This window comes from Sporobolomyces salmoneus, assembly GCF_050403485.1.
Source record: "Sporobolomyces salmoneus JCM6883 DNA, S_salmoneus_JCM6883_v1_ctg9, whole genome shotgun sequence".
Classification (NCBI taxonomy): domain Eukaryota; kingdom Fungi; phylum Basidiomycota; class Microbotryomycetes; order Sporidiobolales; family Sporidiobolaceae; genus Sporobolomyces; species Sporobolomyces salmoneus.
The window spans coordinates 83,756-102,586 of record NW_027481154.1 but is presented as its reverse complement, the minus strand read 5'-3'; the positions used below and the strand labels follow the sequence as shown (position 1 = coordinate 102,586).

The 18,831-nt window shown below is 50.9% G+C and overlaps 7 protein-coding genes across 7 annotated transcripts; 4 read left to right on the top strand and 3 right to left on the bottom strand.

The window, feature by feature from the left end:
- Positions 1-90: 90 nt before the first annotated feature.
- MET2 (homoserine O-acetyltransferase) lies at positions 91-1,804 on the top strand (the record flags this gene model as incomplete). Its single annotated transcript, XM_076630263.1, has 5 exons — positions 91-109; positions 173-338; positions 407-466; positions 532-711; positions 778-1,804. The coding sequence occupies 5 exons, from the start codon at positions 91-93 to the stop codon at positions 1,802-1,804; spliced, it is 1,452 nt and encodes a 483-aa protein (XP_076489655.1).
- Positions 1,805-2,184: 380 nt separating this feature from the next.
- JCM6883_005140 (uncharacterized protein) lies at positions 2,185-4,626 on the top strand (the record flags this gene model as incomplete). Its single annotated transcript, XM_076630262.1, has 9 exons — positions 2,185-2,228; positions 2,287-2,472; positions 2,555-2,714; positions 2,853-2,946; positions 3,015-3,388; positions 3,455-3,645; positions 3,725-3,922; positions 3,993-4,104; positions 4,183-4,626. 9 exons carry the CDS (start codon positions 2,185-2,187, stop codon positions 4,624-4,626), a joined length of 1,803 nt encoding a protein of 600 aa, XP_076489654.1.
- A 245-nt stretch (positions 4,627-4,871) lies between these two features.
- On the bottom strand, positions 4,872-5,675 carry JCM6883_005139 (GNAT family N-acetyltransferase; the record flags this gene model as incomplete). Its single annotated transcript, XM_076630261.1, has 5 exons — positions 4,872-4,925; positions 5,012-5,047; positions 5,113-5,323; positions 5,404-5,484; positions 5,557-5,675. 5 exons carry the CDS (start codon positions 5,673-5,675, stop codon positions 4,872-4,874), a joined length of 501 nt encoding a protein of 166 aa, XP_076489653.1.
- Positions 5,676-7,036: 1,361 nt separating this feature from the next.
- On the bottom strand, positions 7,037-8,874 carry RPF1 (rRNA-binding ribosome biosynthesis protein RPF1; the record flags this gene model as incomplete). Its single annotated transcript, XM_076630260.1, has 4 exons — positions 7,037-8,002; positions 8,071-8,153; positions 8,216-8,650; positions 8,721-8,874. 4 exons carry the CDS (start codon positions 8,872-8,874, stop codon positions 7,037-7,039), a joined length of 1,638 nt encoding a protein of 545 aa, XP_076489652.1.
- Positions 8,875-8,982: 108 nt separating this feature from the next.
- On the top strand, positions 8,983-10,103 carry JCM6883_005137 (mitochondrial genome maintenance protein MGM101; the record flags this gene model as incomplete). The annotated part of the gene is made up of 4 exons (XM_076630259.1): positions 8,983-9,617; positions 9,695-9,823; positions 9,895-9,972; positions 10,040-10,103. The coding sequence occupies 4 exons, from the start codon at positions 8,983-8,985 to the stop codon at positions 10,101-10,103; spliced, it is 906 nt and encodes a 301-aa protein (XP_076489651.1).
- A 597-nt stretch (positions 10,104-10,700) lies between these two features.
- On the top strand, positions 10,701-12,204 carry JCM6883_005136 (uncharacterized protein; the record flags this gene model as incomplete). The annotated part of the gene is made up of 2 exons (XM_076630258.1): positions 10,701-10,958; positions 11,038-12,204. The coding sequence occupies 2 exons, from the start codon at positions 10,701-10,703 to the stop codon at positions 12,202-12,204; spliced, it is 1,425 nt and encodes a 474-aa protein (XP_076489650.1).
- Positions 12,205-12,811: 607 nt separating this feature from the next.
- GDB1 (bifunctional 4-alpha-glucanotransferase/amylo-alpha-1,6-glucosidase) lies at positions 12,812-18,711 on the bottom strand (the record flags this gene model as incomplete). Its single annotated transcript, XM_076630257.1, has 18 exons — positions 12,812-13,015; positions 13,080-13,135; positions 13,202-13,549; positions 13,612-13,698; positions 13,756-13,909; positions 13,971-14,489; positions 14,554-14,863; positions 14,924-15,101; positions 15,166-15,531; positions 15,594-15,693; positions 15,756-16,147; positions 16,213-16,275; positions 16,335-16,792; positions 16,854-17,454; positions 17,514-18,069; positions 18,145-18,187; positions 18,247-18,392; positions 18,538-18,711. 18 exons carry the CDS (start codon positions 18,709-18,711, stop codon positions 12,812-12,814), a joined length of 4,755 nt encoding a protein of 1,584 aa, XP_076489649.1.
- Positions 18,712-18,831: the final 120 nt, after the last annotated feature.

The window sequence follows — 18,831 nt, the reverse complement described above, 5'->3', positions numbered from 1 at the left end:
GGAGAGGTTGTGAGAGGTTCAAGAGATCAAGAGTCATTGAAATCGCGAAAGTTGACTCTCATCTCTTCCGACAACTCGGTACGAACCAAGATGGCAGACAAGCCTACAGGTGAGCTCGCCCTACTCTCATGACATCGCTCAAGCTGATCCGGTCGCTTCCCGATTGGTGTAGTGACGGTTTACGGACCAGATCAAGTTCCCTCCTCTGCCAACAACCGCTTCTCTCGCTTAATCCCTACCCAGAACATCGCCGTCGTATCCAAGTTCGAATTGGAAAGCGGAGTCGTACTAAAGGATGTATCAGTAGGGTTCAGAACTTGGGGGAAATTGAATGACAAGTCAGTCGTCTCTCGTCTCATCCTCCTCCGAGCTCGAGGAGCTGATGAGGCTTGGAAGCGATGAACAGAAAGGATAATGTCATGGTCATCTGTCATGCGTTAACCGGAAGTAGTGATGTCGAAGATTGGTGAGTTCTTCCCTTTCTCTCGCTTGCTTACTCTGAGGGCTGTCTAATTTCTTTGCGATGATCAGGTGGGGACCTCTGCTAGGAAGTACACGATCGTTCGACCCGACTCGATACTTTATCTTTTGCGCAAACGTGATGGGTTCACCTTACGGAACTTCTTCGCCAGTCACTTCGAATCCAGATCGTCAGGACGGGAAATGGTGGGGTCCGGAATTTCCAAAGACTATGGTTAGAGATGATGTGAGGTGAGCTACAGTCGTTCTCAGCTTTCTTCCCAAGATCTAGAGTTGAAGAATGATTCGTCTTCACAGATTGCACAAATTGCTTCTCGATCACCTCGGAGTCAATACGGTAGCCGCAGTGATTGGAGGATCGATGGGAGGAATGGCAGTGCTCGAATGGCCCTTGACGACTCCACCAGGTTACGTTCGCAACATTTGTCCGATCGCGACTTCAGCTCGGCACTCGGCCTGGGGGATCTCGTGGGGAGAAGCTCAACGGCAGAGTATCTACTCGGATCCAGATTACGAAGCAGGGTGGTACGATATGAACGGGGAGGGACCGAAACGAGGATTGGCAGCGGCGAGGATGGCGGCGTTGTTGACTTATCGTTCGAGGGATTCGTTCGAGAGCAGGTTTGGGAGGAAAGAGGTAGATTCGGATGGAGAAGGAAGGGCGAAGCCTAGAGCAGCAGGAGGGATCGGGAGAGGGAAAATGACGGACGCACATGGAACTCCGAGAACAATGGCGGAACGAGCAGAAGCTTTCCACAACGACGGACATCGACCTTCCTCTCGAGCCGTTTCACCCCCTCCTTCATCATCTTCTTCTTCACTACCACTCACTTCGAACGGCGAACCTCTACCACCTCCATCTCCCCCTCCAATCTTCAGCGCCCAATCTTACCTTCGATACCAAGGCGACAAATTCGTTTCTCGATTCGACGCCAACTGTTACATTCACCTCACTCGCAAAATGGATTCCCACGACGTCGGTCGCGATCGACCTCAAGATCCTCCACCACTCTCTCTCATTCCTCCCGGAGCCCTCGTGATCGCGATTTCGACAGACGGACTTTTCACTCTGACGGAACAACGAGAACTCGCCGCTTCGATGCGAGAGGCAGAACTCGTCGTGATTGATTCACCAGACGGTCACGATGGGTTCTTGCTCGAGTTTGAACAGATCAATAATCACGTTCTGAGGTTCTTACATGCGAGGTTACCAGAGATTTACGAAGGGGAACCGTTAGTCGAGGAGAAGGCGAACGAGGATGGTTTCGAACCGGTCAAGGCTAGTCTGTTTGGAGAGGCAGAAGGAGACGTAACGGCGTGGTAGATTGAACCGGATTTAACTTGTCGTAATTTTTTCTTCGCACAGTTTTAGAAAAGCAATCCTCCTCAACGAGATATGCACCGATTCTACTAGTTCCCGTTTGATATAGACAGAGAGGATTGTATAGCATTACGCGAGAGAGTAGTTTTCCGATCTCAAGCTGCTTCCCCAGCGAGCGGCGTCAACGATTTGGAAAGTGCGAAAGTGCAAAAAGTTCACTCCGTCGATCGTTCCTCCTCCTCTCTCATCAGCCTCAGCCCGACCGTCTTTGCTCAGAGCTCGAATACTTCAAGACGACGAGTCTCTTTCTGCACTTGAGACCAAGTTTACGACCCTCCTTCTTCCAAACGCGTCATCTGAATCTCTCAACTTCCTCACTAAAGATGGGAAGAAAAATCACTCTCACGCTACACAGAGGGGATCTCAGGTGAGTCAGTAACTTATATTCAGCTCATACCGCATGCTGAACAAGGAGAGGGCCACAGGGTTCACGACAACGAACTCGTTTCTACGGCACACGACTCCAAATCGGATACAACTCACGTTCTCCCTCTCTACGTCTTTGATGAGCGATTCCTCGAACTATCAGGTTTCCCGGGATACAATCGAGAAGGACCTCCTGCGAAAACTCGAGTTTGTGGATTTTGGCGAACTTCGTCGTTTCGAGCAAAGTGAGTTCTCATCGACCATCGCGTTTGGATCGCAACCCTTCGACGATTGACAAGCTGATGCTCGTTCCCTTCCCGGCGATAGGTTCATCAACGAGGGAGTCTACGACCTCAAGAAGAACCTGAGAAGTCACGGTTCAGACCTCCTCGTGCGATGGGGAAAGCTAGAGAACGTTGTAGAGGCAATCGTGAAGCAACTCATGGAGAATGGAGACGAGGTCGATAACGTCTACTTTCAGAAAGAGGTTAGTCAATCCTTTTTATCGTTTGGCGTCGTCGCAAAATCTGAGGGGACGAATCGCTTGTCGCTTCTCGTCGACGAGACACCTCGAGCTCGCTCGTTCCGCTTGTTATAACATCTCTGACATCTCTTTATGGCATAGTTCTACTCGGAGGAACTTGCTATTGAGCGAAAACTGAACAAGATCCTCGATGCCGAAAAAGTTCATTTCAAGCTTATCGATCAAGCTCCTCTCGGTGCGTACTTTCCCTCCCACTCGCTACCGTAGCAGAGCTCCCTTACTGACGACTTTGACGAACTCCAGTTCACGAAAGTGAACTACCTTTCGAAGTTTCGCAAACTCCCGACGTTTTCACTCCCTTCCGTAAACGAATCGAAGGACTCCCTCAACTCGGTCGCGATCCTCTCCCTACCCCCAAGAAATTCAAACCTTTCCCCGAACCCCCATCGGGCGCTTACGTCGGCTACGGTGACAAGTTCGACGATGTGACTGAGCCGGAAAAAATCACGAAACACCTCCTCGCTCCTTTGCAAGTACCGAACGCCGCGAACGATAAGACGAAGCCCGACGAAGGTGGAGATTCTGCGTTCCCGTTCAAGGGTGGAGAAACTAGCGCGATCGAGAGATTGGAGTGGTACTTCAATCAAGGGGAAAAATCTCCTGTCGCCACTTACAAGGTGAGATCTTTCGTTCACTCATCTACCTCTTCCATGCAAGTACTGATGAGAGAATGATCATCTCAGCAAACTCGAAATGGTCTACTCGGTCATTCGTACAGTACGAAATTGTCACCTTTCCTAGCTCATGGAATGGTTTCACCTCGACTCGTCATGAAGTACCTCAATGAGCACGAAGAACGTTACACTCAAACTCAAAATACGTACTGGGTTCAATTCGAGATCCTTTGGAGGGATTACTTCTACTACACCGCTCGGTAAGCTCAACTTCCTCCTCGAAAACCTTCGTTGAGACTGACAGCTCACCTCGTCGCTGTCGCTGGTTATGACGTACAGCAAATTCGGTAACAACATCTTCCACCTCGGAGGACTCGAAGCCGTCTCGGATCCGAAACGATCCGCCGCAAAGGGAGATTACTGGAAGAGATGGGATCCCGAGTCGGATGGACCTGATCACCCCGCGCAAAGGTGGTTGGACGGTCGAACTGGAATTCCTTTCATCGATGCCAACATGGCAGAACTTAAAGCTACCGGGTAAGCGCAAATTCTCGTCGTGAGCTTCATACAACAGGCTTAACTGACAACGACTCGGTCTCGTCCGTAGATACATGTCGAATCGAGGTCGTCAAAACGTCGCATCGTTCTTGGCAAAAGACCTGGAGTACGATTGGCGAATCGGAGCGGAATTCTTTGAGAGTCATCTTCTCGATCACGAGGTGAGCCTCATCCACAGCGCTCTTTCCCCGTCTTCCTTGTACTTACTTCTTCTTCTTGCCTTTCCTCGTGCGTGTCAGGCATCTGCAAATTACGGTAACTGGACCTACGTCGCTGGAGTCGGAAACGATCCTCGAGCAGCTCGCCAATTCAACTGTATCAAACAATCACGAGACTATCAACCCGACGGATCCTATGTCAAAACGTGGTTACCTCAACTTTCGAAAGTACCCGCTGAACAGATCCACGCCCCTTGGACGATGTCGAGCACGGAATTCGACAAGTATATCGAGAAGGGAAGTTACCCAGAAAAACCCGTCATGGAACAACACAGTTGGAAACCTCACTACCACAGGAAGAAGGGACCGAACAAGATGGGAGTCGCGAATAGGAACGAGAGGGTCAAGAATCCAGGACCTGGTGGACCGAAAAAGGCGAAGGGTGGAGATAAGAACGCGAACGCGAATGGAAGTCAGCATCAACAACAAGTACAGCATCAGCAGCAGCATAACGGATCAAACTAAAGTAGGCATACGTATCAAGGGATTCTCTGCAAGGGACTCGTTGCTCGTTTCTTCGCAAAGACCGATTACATAGCATAATCAAATGAACTTCTTTCGTTGTATTTAAACTCATTGTACAGTGCAAATAGTGTATAGTATAATATTCAGACCCCGGCGAGTTTGCGAGAGGCCCAGGGTGAGATTGAGAGCATAAATGATCGATACATTTTCCATTCCTTTCTAAGCTCTAGACGTGCGGTCAGCCTCTATTCTGGCTTGAGCTTGACAGCCTTGACCATCTTGACGTGATCCGCTCCGTCCTGTGCAAGCACTCAAGACGAGTCATGAGGCGCGGTGAGCCAGGAACAAATTCAGTAGCAGTAGGAAAGAAAACAACGAGGCGCACCTCTAGGAAGAGATCTCCTTCTCGAACGTAACCACTCTGTTCGTGGTCGTCTTGTCAGCTGTTGTTGGACGGACATCGCTGACTCAAGAACGAAGACGTACCTTCTCGTAAAACCCTTGAGCGTAAGCTTGCGAATGAGCGATGCTTTCAACCTCCTCCTTCCCCTTGAGCGCTTCTCCAGCTTTCCCCCGTCTCTCCCTCAGATGTTCCTCAAGGACGTCGATCAAAACTCGACCGATCCCGAGTCCTCTGTAAGGTTTTAAAACTGCTACTCTTCCCATTTTCCCTGCTGCTCGACCGGGTATAGGCCACCTACAATCAGCCAGTACTCTTCCGATACGTCAGTGTCGACTTCGACGAGCAAGCGGACGTAGTGGACGAAGAGGGCTGACCATCTAATCGTACCGATTTGTTCAGTTGTCCCATCAGGTTTCTCATCGAGTAACAGCAAATGATCCGAACTTTCGTCTTTTCTACCACGTCGACGTCTTGTGTCAGTCTAGCACAGAATGACAAGCGAAAAGAGGGGAGCTTTGTGACTCAACTCGTCGAGTTCGTCTTCCATTGTGAACTTTTGTTCGTCCACAAAGACGGCAATTCTGATATCGAGGCATTGTTCATATACTGCGTCACCTTTTGCGCCTAGGAGTGTCTTGTAAGGCATTCTAGAGGGGTTTCGGATGAGGGAAGTTGAGGGAAGATCGGGAACGAGTGGAGAGCTACGCTGAGAGAGAACGCCGGAACCGAATCAGCCGACAGCCTAGCAGAAGCGATGTACGGCGACGAGAGTAATCGAGCAAGGGAGTGCAGAAGGACGGCGAGAGCGGGAACTCGTTTCGACGGAGATGAATCCGATTGCTCTGGTAATTCTGTAGAGTAGCTAGTAAACCTTTCGATACTATCTTATACCATGTAAGGTAGCCAGTACCGCTCAAGAAGACGAGCGAAGCGAACCATTTCGAGCCAATCCCGAAATCGCTCTCCAAGCTCCAAGCTTCGATCTGTCCATCTCGTCGTTCAACCCCTCCCGATCCATTAGCTCAAGATGCTCGACGCCCTTGTCAACCGACCCAACACCATCCTCGAACAACAAAAGCGATTCCAGGTCAGTTCTCTTCCCTTCTCCCTTCCCTCTCCTCATCAACTCTCACTGACTCTCCGTTGCTGTTCAGGCCGATCACCGACCTGTTTTCCAAAAGGTTCCCCGTGCACGTCTCTACATGGGTACGTAACCCCTCTCTCGGAAGCTGCTCTCGAACGAGACCTTCGATCTCTTGATCAAGCCTCGAATCGTTCCAACTCATCCCGCTCGTCCTATGGATAGGTGCTTTCATGACCCTCTTCACTGTTGGAATTGCCGGTATCTCCCAAGGTGTCTACAAGATGTCTCTCGTAAGTCATTCCCTTCCCTTTCCCTTCTCGTCTACCTCTTTCTCCTCTCTCTGTTCGTGTTCGCCTGACCGTTTTGATGTGACTGTGTACAGGGAAAGAAGAACTAAGCGTGTGCGAGAGCGGTGGAGTCGTGGGGTTCTCTTAGAGGCGATGGGGTGGAAACAAATACCTATTCATTTCTTCCTCGTGCGGACGTCGACCCTACGACGATCCGAGCGGTTTGCGAGATGCTCCGGTAGCATTGTATCGCGATCTCCCTCTGAGCGATTCGTCGCGACATCGAGGACAATACTCTCGCTGAAGACAGTTCGGTCGAATTCGCTGTTTCCTTTCTTCCCGTCGACCGGCGACACGACAAGTCTTTCTTGCGCTGTGGCAGTCGACTGTATGTCCGGGAGTATCTGGTCGTCCCGCGCCGTCTAGGACCCTGGAAGGTTCCGCCATGTTTTCTCGCACTTTTCCTTTTCGATCTATCGGCATACCTCGAGCTTCCATGCGCTACAACATGCGAGCGAGCACACCCAAGACAGGAAGTAACGATAGCTGAAATGCAGAGAAACATGCGAAAGAAATCTAGACGAGAACGAGAAACGACAATGAAGGAAACGAAAACCCAAAAAGGCTCGAAGCGTTTTAGAGGAAGAACTTCCTCCTCGAAACTTGCATCTTCGCGTCCCAGTTCCATTCTCTCCTCTTCGCCGCTTCCCTCACTCCTCCCTCTCCTCTACCCGCATGCCAAGTTTTCCCTACCGTACTCAACGCGCTCGTCAATTCTGGGTTCTTCTTCTTGCCGACGCTCGGGAGTGGCACGGGTTCGGGTTCGGGAGTCACGGAAGGCGATGGAGAGGGTCGGTAGAGAGGGTGAGAAGGTTTGGTGCGTCGTTTGCGTTTCTTCGGGTTCGGTTGCGAAGATTCTCCTTCGGCTTGTTGTTCCTCCGTTGCTGTGGGTGTTGGAGCCGTCGAAGTAGAGGCAGTAGGTTGGAAATTGGGTTGACCTCGACTATCGGATTCATCCAACCCGATTTCCCTCTTCGCTGCTTCTTCCGCTTCCGCATCATCTTCCTCCTCATCTCCGTCTTGGCCATCAACATTCATCTCGTCTAGATCAACTTCCTCGTCTCCTTCTCCTCCCGTGGGTTCCTCTCCGAATTCCTGAGCCGCTTCTCCCGATTCCGCCTCCTGTTTCTCCCTCTTTTCCCTCTCATCCCCAGTCTCCCCCAACGGTCCCCTTCGAATCCACCTCATCTTGATCGTAAACTGAGGTCCAATCTCCTGAAACCTCGTCTTAACCGTATCATCGATCTCCTCGTCCGGATTCACTTCCGTCATCCTCTCGACGTCGCTTCTCCCTTTCGTAGTTTTCCCTAATCGATGGGATTTTAGCGCAAACATGTAACGGTATCGACGGATGAAGACGAAATCTCGAGAGTTTTGCGCGAGGACGACTTGACGTCCGATGAAACCTTGACGGGAGAGCAAGTCGGCTTGGGAAGGGGGAAGGAACATCTGGGAGAGGAGAGTCGCGAGAGAGAGACCGAGAGGAGTTTGGAAATGGTTGAGAACGAGTTCGGGAGGGTGTGAAGTAGGGGATGCGTGACCCTGCGCAAACGAGATCAGCTTGTCAGTTTTTCAGCGAAACAAAACGTGATAGAGAGCGTGTAACATGCGGGAATATCTTTGCAAAGGGTGATACCGGTCAATCGGAAGTGTGCCGTAGGACCATAAGGTAACAGAGAGACGGTCAAAGAAGCTGAACGAACGAGGCTTCGAGTCAGTTTTCATTCCACATTACGGAAAAGTTGAGAAACTGACAAGGTTTCGCATGATCTTCCCCAACGACCATGATACAACCATAACCTCTACCTCTCGCCCATCTCGCTACCCTGCCCATCTCGAATTTCGGACTCCTTCTCGGGACTACATCCGCTCGTTTCTTTCCTCCCAAAAGTGCTTGTAAATCATCCAAGAACGTCTTCGTGAACGGATGAGGAGGTTTCCCGGGTGAAGTCGTAATCAGGACTTTGGGTTCAGTTGCTGGAGTAGTCGTTGAAGAGGAGGAGGAACCTTCTGCTTGAGGAGGAGGAGGAGGAGCGATCGGGAATAAATTCGATAAAGTTCCCATATCGACCGTGACATCTCCCGTTTGTTCGTTCACTGTGACTGGTGCAGGTCGAGTACGGGGATCTGCGTACTCTCCATCTTCGTCCCCAAGCCATTCTCGAGTATTTTCAATCGTTCGAGTAATTCCTGCCAAATCCTCGCCTCTTTTCATCAGCTATCCGTGTGAGGGGATCAAGAGAGGGCAGAGGATACTGACCTCGTTCGACTGTCTCTCCTCGTGCCTCAGCTTCCTTCCTGGCGATACGTTTCTTGAGCTTTGCTTGTTTCTGCTCCTTCTTGCGTTTCTGGTTCATCTCGCCTCGAACCACCTTGTTCCGGATCTTTGATATATCTTTCCCTGCTAACGGCATCTTCAATCAATCGAGTTTCGAGTATCGGTGAAAAGTGAGAGAAGAAGAGAGAAAGTTTCCTGAAGTTTGATCTTTCTCCACTCTCGACCACTTTCGATCCTCGACAAGATGCTAGGTAGAACGATCAACAGTATTCCAACTAGACTAGCGGTACAAGCACGATGGGCGAGTAGTTCAAGTTCCCCTCCGATTCGACGTACCTACACTCCTCGTCGATCTACGACCCCTGCTGCTACTCCTAGCGTGACAAGTCCAGCTCCGACTCCACAAGCAGTCAAACCTACGCCTGTAGTACCCGCTCAATCAATCGGTAGTTCAACTTCAGCCACTTCTTCTCCTTCTCCATCTGAATCTCTCGATCCCGCACCTACCTCTTCCCCTTCCCCTTCCACTTCCTCTACTACTGCAGTCGATTCGAATGCGATCCCCTCGAACGACACCTTCACTTCCTACCCATCGACTCTCCCTTCCCCCTCTCCGACCGAAATCGACTGGTCCACATCCTTCCACGGACTCTCCTCTACTCCCTTCACGACCTCCCAAGCGACTATCCTCATGCGTCCTCTAGAAGCCCACGAGATCGAGATTAAACCGGATGGGTTGTTGTACCTGCCAGAGATTTTGTATAGGAGGATTTTGAATCGAGCGTTTGGACCTGGTGGGTGGGGGATGGTACCTAGGGGGGAAATGACGGTATTGAAAGGAATGGTGACGAGGGAATGGGGGTTGGTTGCTGGTGGAAGGTCAGTCCTTTTGAGATTTCCGAGAAGTTTTCCTTTCTTTGAGAAAGCTGACTTCGATGTCTCGAGTGAATCGACAGACTGGTCAGTGTTGCGAGAGGAGAACAAACATTCTTCGATCCGAGTGGGATGCCAACCGCTACAGAAGGTTGCAAGAGTAATGCGTTGATGAGGTGTTGTAAAGATTTAGGAATCGCTTCAGAACTTTGGTCAGTCATCTTCTCTCTCGCATGAGCGATTTTTCTGAGGTAACTCATGTGCCGACGGGAGTGTATTGCAGGGATCCATCGTTCATTCGAGCGTTCAAGGCGAAACATTGTACGGAAGCGTGGACTGAACATGCTTCGACGAAACGAAAGTGAGTTTCGTCCTCCGTCTCTCTCGTCACCCGGGTCTTTGGCTAATTACTCGACGTGCTATCGTAGGCAAAAGCGATGGAGAAAGAACGGCAACAAGTTCGATTATCCATACACCGAAAGTCGAGGATGAAAACCTCCCTTCTCCTCCTCATTCTCGACTGTACATTTCATTGCGTCCTTGTCTCCTGTCTTTCTCATCTGTCTGTTTGTCGTCCATACGTTTCTCAAGGTTCGTACACTATACTATGCTTCTTCGGAAATCAACCAATTCTCACATGCCTTGCGAAAAATCGTCGAACGATTCCATCGAAAAGTCACGCGAGCGAACGCAGGGGCTCATTCGCGATGAAAACAAACTTGAATCGGCACGCCCTTGAGGCTGAGTGAGCATCGAGGAGATAGCCTCGCAAAACGAGAAGAGAACGAGAAAAAGTAAGCTCAACCTGTAGCGAGGGATCTGCGACGATCTGCTGACTTCAAATTTCTCTGATTCTGAGAAAAACCTTGTTTCGGCTTTCCTTTGTTTCTCTCTCAACAACTCCCGACTCGATTCAAACGACACAGAGAAAGCACCACGAACAGATAGTCTGGCGATACTCAAGAGCAGGAACCGTAAAAGACCGCACAAGAGCGAGACGATTACTTCATCAGCTTGACAAACTCGGCTTGTTTCTCACACCTCGGCCATCGCCTTTGCTCTCTCTCTCTCTCCTACAATCCAGCCAGGATGAGTCGTAGGAAGCACCAACGACCGTCTACACCAAGTTCGACCCGACTACCAGCCCTCTTGATCTCGTTCTCGTCTCTCCTCCTCTCCGCTGGACTCGCGAGTTGTCTTTACGTCTACACCGAATCACTCTCGGATCAACTCGATGGAGATGTGGATCAATTGGGAGTCGTCGCATGGTGGACCGCGAATGCAGGGTTGAAATGGGGATTAATCTCCTCAGCTGGTTCTCTGGCAGGAGTCGTTGGGATCCTCCTCGTATGTTGTCCTACCTCGGTCTCCTCCTTTCTGTGTCATTTCGAGCTGACGTTGATATTCTTTTTGACGATTGCTATAGCATAACGCATCTCTACATCGAGTATTCGCCGTTTCGACATTCGCCGATCTCCTCCTGACGACTCTCCTCACTTTCACCCTCTCGCTTCTCACTCTCACTCCCTCTCTCTCACCGACATTCGGCTCCTTCCTCTGCTCCTCGATTCTTTCCTCTTCATACGACTCTCCCTCGACGTCGAGCAGCAGGATTCTGCATGTCGAAAGAGATGGTTCAGATTGGCCTGCCGCCGGTGGAATCGACTTACTATCATGGGGAGTCGAAGCATGCGAAGAGAGTTGGAAGATCGGGATGGGGAAAGTCATCGTTGGGTGTGTCGTTGCCGTTGCGCTGAGGATTTATGGGGTTTATGTCAGTTGGGAGCACAATACCGAATTGAGGGAATATGAAACGACCGGAGTCATGAGAGGTGCAGCAGGAGGAGATAATGATTGTTGGGTCGATGATGAAGGTGTGCCGAGTCCAAGGAGGAGGAGGAATAGTTCGGAAATGAGACAATTGGGAGGAAAAGAGGAACTTCGTCGGTCGAGATCTCGTTCCTCTTTCGATCTACCGTCTGCCTCTTCGACGAGGAGAAGCAACACTCTTCCTGCGACGGGACTACCACCTCGATACTCGGATCCTTCAGCTTCAAGACCCCGTTCTCAGAGTTCTTCAACCGCATCTTCGAATCGACCAAGATTAGTCCTCTTACCAGTCTACGTCGATCGACATGGAAACCCAATAGGATCTCCGACGAACTCTCCATCATCTCCCCCAGCCTATCGATCTCGCTCTTCAACTTCTCCCCATTCTCACTCGAAATCTTACTCTCAATCGAAATCACCTTCTTCGCCTTCAACGCTCAGACCACCACCTCCACCTCGTAAACGTTCCTATTCCGTCAACGCTTCAATCGTCCCTCCACCTTCTAAACGTTCTCCATCCCTTTCCCCTCTCCCCTACACTGAGGAACCTCTTTCAATCTCTCCGCCTTCTTCCTCCGGCTCTACTACCCCAACCTGCACGAGTAATTCCGCGACCGAACGAGGCGGAAAGCTTTCACCGTCCTCGAAGACGACGAGTACTCGAAGGAGTCGACATCGAAGTGAAACCGACGCCGGGATCAGTTCTGCGATTTCACCGAAATTGATCGATCATTCGCCTTTACCTCCTTCAGTGATGGTCTAACGCCATCTCTCTCTCTTGCTCTTCCGATCCTGTTTGTACTCCTTGTATCCCTGATTCGATACCCCCTTTGTTTGTCGTTATTTTTTTCTCCTCGTTTATCGTTACTCCTCGATCACCGACCCTTTGTTCATTGTCCATACTTTACTCGTTCGCGCCCTAACCTCGTTCTGCTACTGTTTGTCTGTATTGTAGCTAGTAACACTCGCTTCGAGATTTCTTCCCCAAGTTTGTTTCCTTGATTTTCGAGCCGAGCCCGAATCAGGCTCATTCTCGAGATCTGGCGAACGGAAGGACTCCGACTGGCTATTCTTCCAGAGCAGAGGAGTCGAAGGAGCTGATGCGCTGAAGGAAGCTTGGACCGTGCAGCGACACTCGACGAATTCGAAACAGCTCGCTCTCGAAGAATGGCAACGAAACGACGAGGAAAGAGAAGAGACCAACTGATTTGCAACCTGAGAGAGACAGAGAGAGACTATATGAAAGAGAGGGAAATACGAAACAACGAATGAAACGAAGCAAACTTTTTGGAGGAATTAAACTTCTAGCTGAACGAAACCTATATACACGAACCGAGAGAGACCCCTTATACTGAACTCTTCTATATGTCTTAAGCAGACTTGGCGGATCTAGCCATGTCGTCGATAGCGTCGAGAATCGTACTTCCGGACCAAGCTTGAGTTCGGCAAGAATCGTGACAGTATCCACCATTTTCGTTTGTCAATTCGGGGAGACCGGCCCAGACGTCAGAGTGGATGTGGGCACGGTGGCGAGAGAGGATCGAGTAGATGTGGTGGTACGTCGAATTGGGATCCTGCGAAAATGCGAGAAAGATCAGTTTGGGACTCTAGCGGGAAAGAGTGAACGAGAGAGCTCACCTTCTTGCCAGCACCGGCTTGAAGATCAAAGATCAAGTGAGCACGGAGGAAGTAACCTGGGAGAAGGGAGACAAGAGTCAGACGTGAGTCGAAGAGGAAGAACTAGCTTGGTGAGTACTTACCGATTGGCCAAACCCATTCCGGTCCTTGATGGTAGTTGCGACCCTTTGCGATGTGAATATCGTCCGAATCGTTCGCATTGTCGTAGTAACCTCGGTAGTCGGGATCAGCGGCGTCGAGAGTCTTGACTCCGAGAGGTCCGACGATGTTCGCTTCGGCGATTGCGAGGGCGTCGAGAGCATATTTGGGGGTGAAGAGCTCGGGAGCGACAGTCATGGCGATCGGGAAGTTTCCTCGGAGTTGGTAATCGGCACGAGCTCGAGCAGCGGGAGTACCGTGAACGTCCTTGTAGATTCCTCGTCGACCGATCAAAGAAGCGTCGATGTCGTATTCAGAGTCCTTCGACGGATCTGTAGAGAAAGGGAGGTGAGCTCTGAGTCGCTGCGTAATAAGGGAGTGAGAGGAAACTCACCACTCGGAACGTAGTAGAGTCGCTCGAACGACTTTTGGATGAGGCTGTCCCATTCCTTGTAGGTGACGAGACGTTCCTTTCCGTCGACTGAAGACGAGATCTGTGTCAGTGTATGAGCTCCACATAGAACGGTGGTCGACTTACTCGTTGCCTTGACACCCTTGTGAGGGAATTGTCCCTTTTCAGAGAGTTTCGCGACCCAACGAAGAGCCGACTTGACGAGTCCGGTGATTTCGACGGGAGCTCCATCACGAGGAGTACCGGGAAGACCTTTCGATCCTGCCTTTTCACTCTCACCCTATTCAAAGAAGATGATTCGCGTCAGAACGAGTCTCAGATTCGAAAGAGTTGAAACTTACCATCTTGTCTTGCCAGGTTCCACAGTTGTGCTCGTTACCACCATAAATGATTCCGGTCTTCCAGTCGACATCGATATCAATGTTGAAACCTTTGTCCGACATTTGAGAATCGAGGTTCGGTCCAGCGTTGTACTCTCGGAAGTGAATACCGCTCGCGTGTCGTTGAAGAACCTCTTGAATGATGTCGGCGACCGAAGTCTCGACGGCGTAAGCTCGAGAATCGTCGTAAGGTACCCAAGTATCGTCGAGAGGGAATCGACGTTTGCAAGTGTCTTTGAGGAGTTCGGTTCCATTCGGTGCCATCTCGACGTAGTCTTGAATGTTCTGAAGCATGAACCAAGGACTGTCGCGAGAGTTGTAACGAGGAGTTCGACCCGAATCGAGGAGGTTGGGGATGAGACCGTGCTTGAGTACCGAACAGAACGCGAGAATGTGATCTCGAGCGGCGGCGAATTGACCAGTGACGAGGAAGAGACCTCGAAGCGAGATGAAGACGTCTCGTCCCCAAGTTCTTGCCCACTGCAAATAAGAGGAACTAAGATCAGTCTCGTCGAGAGAGAGCGAAAGAGTGGCTGGAACTCACGCCTGCGGTAAAGTGAGGAAGACCAGCAGCCAAACTGGGAACAGTCTTATGGGCGTCCAAGCTAGCACTCTTGACTTGTCCGTACATTTGGACACTCGTGAGGGCGAGAGCGTGGGTGAAAGCGGTACCTTCGCGAACGAGAGGAGCGAATTGACTCAAAGCACGATCGCGAGCGGCTTTGAAGGCGACATTGATGACGAGGGCAAAGTATTTGGGTCGAAGGAAAGGAGGAACGTGCTGCTTGATCAAGTCGAAACGAGTCTTGAACCATTCTGCGGGTTTCGAGAGCGAAGGGAAGACGTCGGTTTGCCTGCAACGAGAAAGGAAATCAGCTAAACAGCACGAAACGTGTGAAAGCGAGTTGACTCACTTGTGAAGACGGTTGACGACGTAATCCATCGCCCAAGGTCCCTCTCGAAGGTGAGCGCAGAGAGGGTGTCCGAGATCGTTCTTCTCCATAACGTGACGAGCGTGAGGCATCCATCCTTGAAGACCGCAGTAGACAAGAGGGCCGAGACCAGGAACATCGTAGGTTCCATCTCCCCCAACTAGAAGCGAGGACGAACAGGTCAGCAAACGAGAAGAGGTGAGCGAGCACAGGATTGAACGTACCAGCATCTCGTTCTTCTCCATCAGCGCGGTAAAGCACAACGTTCAGTTCGACCATACCGAGCTCAGAGAACGCTTCCTTCGCTCCTTCGGCGCAAACAGCATCGAGATCGGCGGGCAGTTCGTCCATCCAAGTCGCGAAAACCATGACACTGCCTCGAGGGAACTCGTCGGGAACCGTGATCGAAGAGTACGATTGACCAGTCGACGAGTCCCTCTCGAAAGATCCCTCGACAGTGGAGATAGGAGAGATCGTGGCGTCGAGACCGCGAAGAGTCGATTCGGTGTCGCGAGAAGAGGAAGAGTTGATTGTGACGCTCGATCCGGCGATGAACTTGACGCGAGTACCGTCGAGTCGGATTTGAGGAGCTGTTCACGAAATCGCGGTTAGTCGAAGCGAGGAATGAACAGCACGGGGAGTCTCAGCTCACCATCTCCCTTTGACTTGCCTCCTCCCGAAGAGAAAGCAGTACGAGCGACGAGCAAGTAACCCTTGTGGGTAACGGGGTTGACTCGGTGAGCCGTGATGTACTGTGAAAAGGAAGGCCTCGATTAGCTTCGAGAAAAGAAGATCGAGAGAGATTGCTCCTTACCTCTCCTTCTTGCGAGAAATGACCTTCGACCGCTTCATCGAGAACCAATTCAGTGTGAATGTGGTTCAGCAATCTCTTGACTCCACCGATTCCAGCCTCGACAGCGGTGATTTCGTATTTCCTGACTTCGCTGACAACGTCGAGCAATTTCGGGTAAAGATCGTCGAAACCTCTGTTGGATCCGACGGCGGCACGAGCGAAAGTGACGAGAGAACCAGTGGGGAGGGCGTCTTCGGCGGTACGTTTCGAGAGAGGAGATTCGTTGTCGTGAGTGCAATCCATGAGGAATGCGTGAGGGGTCGAACCGGCGTGAGGGATCACTTTCGCGTTACGTTTCTTGCCGTTGAACGTCACCGTCGCTTGTTCGGCGAGGCAATCGGTGTCCATCGAACCTACGTGAACGAGACGTCAGGACGAGATCCCGTGAGGGAACAAGCTCGAGGATTTCGCGACTGACCGATGGGTTTGCCAAGTCCGAAACCGTAGAGGAGACCACTCTCTTCCTTGGGACTGTTCGAGTCTGTACGATGGCAAACGAGTCAGACCAAGCGCAGAGGAAGGAGAGAGAAAAGAACTCACTCATCGCTTCCCGAATCAAACTGTTGATTCCGAGCCTGCAAACGAAGAGCATGTCCAACTCTTGACTTCCCGTGAACAACTCGGCGCAAACGTAGAGGTTCGGGTTAACCTTCCTCGCTTTGTCGAGCAAGTATTCTCCGACCCAAATCGGCGTCGAATGAGAGTTGTCCAACCTGAATCCATCGAACATTCCGGCGAGTTGTTCGACGTATTCCGTCATGTGCTTCCATAGCCAAGGGTTGTCGTCGGGAGATTGTCCGAATCGAAGTTTGACACAGTCTCCCCAAACGATCAAGTCGCGTCGAATGTAGGTGCGAGATCCGGGAGAGGCGAAATCGAGGAGAGGGTCAGCATCCCAGATCCAACCGTTGTTTGCGAGGGAGAGGAGGTCAGAGTCGTGCTTCGAAGTAGTCGAGTTCTTGGGAAGACGAGTGAAGAGAGATTCGACGAGAGGGTTTCTGAGAGCGAAAGATGGTTAATTTGGTTTGACTCTTCGCTGAATCAAGGGCTTGGACTCACTCTTTCGTAATCTCTCCCTTCTTCGGACCATGTTCTTCCAAACGAGTGTACTTGATTCGACCGCTCGTGTTGTCGAGAATTGCCTTTTTGTCCTGATCGAACTGCTTGTATCGCTCGACATTGAGGACGTCCTCGAGTTTTCCGAAAGTTTCAGTCGCACGTTCAGCCGACTCGGAAGAAGGAGCGAGATCGAGGAGGGAAGAGACAAAGTTGACGGCTTTCGAGTAGTCGGGAGTCGCGTGGAACCGTTTGCCGAGCTTCGACCAGTTCTCCGAGAGACAGTCGCGAGCGTAGACTTGAGCTTGTTCCTCGATCGATTTCGAAGACAACGAACTGTCACCCTTTGCGGCTTTCGATCCAGCTTTCGACCAGGCGGCTTGAAACTCCTTCTTGTGAGTCGCGACGTCGAGAACGTAGAATTCGTACAATTTAAGGGAAGGGAGGAGCTTGTTTTCGATGTGGTTCATGATCTTGTCGAGGTCGGTGGAAGAAGTGAGAGTCGTAGGGAGTCCAAGGGACGCAAGGGAACCGGAGAGTTCGATGAAAGCGTCGTCGAGCTCGAGAGCTCCTGCGAGATGGGGAGAGGAAGCGACCGAGTAACCTGCGACGAAAAGACGAATCAGCATACTGACAGCATGCTCAAATGAAAGTCAAGCTCACCAGCCTCGGGGTGTTCTTCGAGCCATTTCGAGTTGTGAGCGGTGTGGTTGAGGACGACATCGATCATTCCCAACATTCCCCATTCTTCCCTAATCTTCTTCAAGATCTCTTGCATCTTTTTCGTCTTCTCCTTCTGATTCCCCTTCACTTTCGCATCGAAGAGGTCGTCGGAGAATTCGAGTTGTTCGTAAATCGAATAAGGAGAATTACTCTCTCCTCGTTGTTGTAAAGGAGTGTAATGAATCATGTTGTATCCACGTTCTCGCATGGTATCGAGGTGAGGTGCCCATTCTTCGAGAGTTCCCATCCATTTCGCGATGACTGATTGAATGACGAGTCCGTCGAGGGGAAGTGCGACGTCTTTTCCCTTTTGAACGACTCCTCCTTTTCCGACGGGCAGGACAGAGTAAGATTCGGAATCGATAATGCGAGAGCGAGAAGGAATCGTGAGAATCGGATCGACTGAGAAGTATCCAGGTTTTGATTTTGCTCGAGCTTCTCCCGGGAGGTCAGAATCGTGTTCGACGAAGTAAACGAATGATCCTGCTGAGGTGATCTATTACAGACGATATGGAGAGTCAGGCCAAGTTGTTCTCGTGCGGTTTGAGGCAGGGGGAGAGGAGAAACGAACGGGAAGGTCGATTTCGAAAGGTTTGCTGAAATCTTGAGGAAGTCTACAGAATCGCTCGATTTTGAGCTCCCTATCGTGAAAGATAGTTTGGAGAGCACTCACTTTACTCGAGACCACCTCTCTCGTTCGAAAGGTTGACCATCGAGAGGGAAATTCGTATGTAAAATTCCGTTTCGACTCGCAGAAGTTCCGGCATCGATCGTGATTCTCAAGACGTAAGGGGTCGAAGGAGGAGGGAGTCGTAGGAGCTGTCAACAGCAGGTCGTAATCGATCGATTTTCGGTCAGCGAAGTGGAAACCTTTTCGAAAGGAGGCTTTTTTTCCTCGTTGACGTGGGGTCCCAAAGAACCTGGGCTGTACGGGATGGGGATGATAGGAGGAGCGCAAGCTTACAGTCTTTGCCTGAGCTGGAGAACCATCATCTTCGAGAACGACGTTGTACACGACGAGTTCTTTCGATTCTTGAGTTGAAGAAGAAGAGATGACGCTCTTCGCTGCTTGAGTCGAACCAACTGATTTGATCGGACCGGCCGATGAAGGTTGACGATTCGTGAGTGCTGCAGGCATATGACTAAGTAACGGGGTCGTTCGAGAGAAGGAAGAGTGAAGGAAGAGGAGAAGGAGAGAGAGGAGAGAGAAATCGACCGAGGTCAACGAACTTAAGAGAGAAATTTCAAGATGACACGC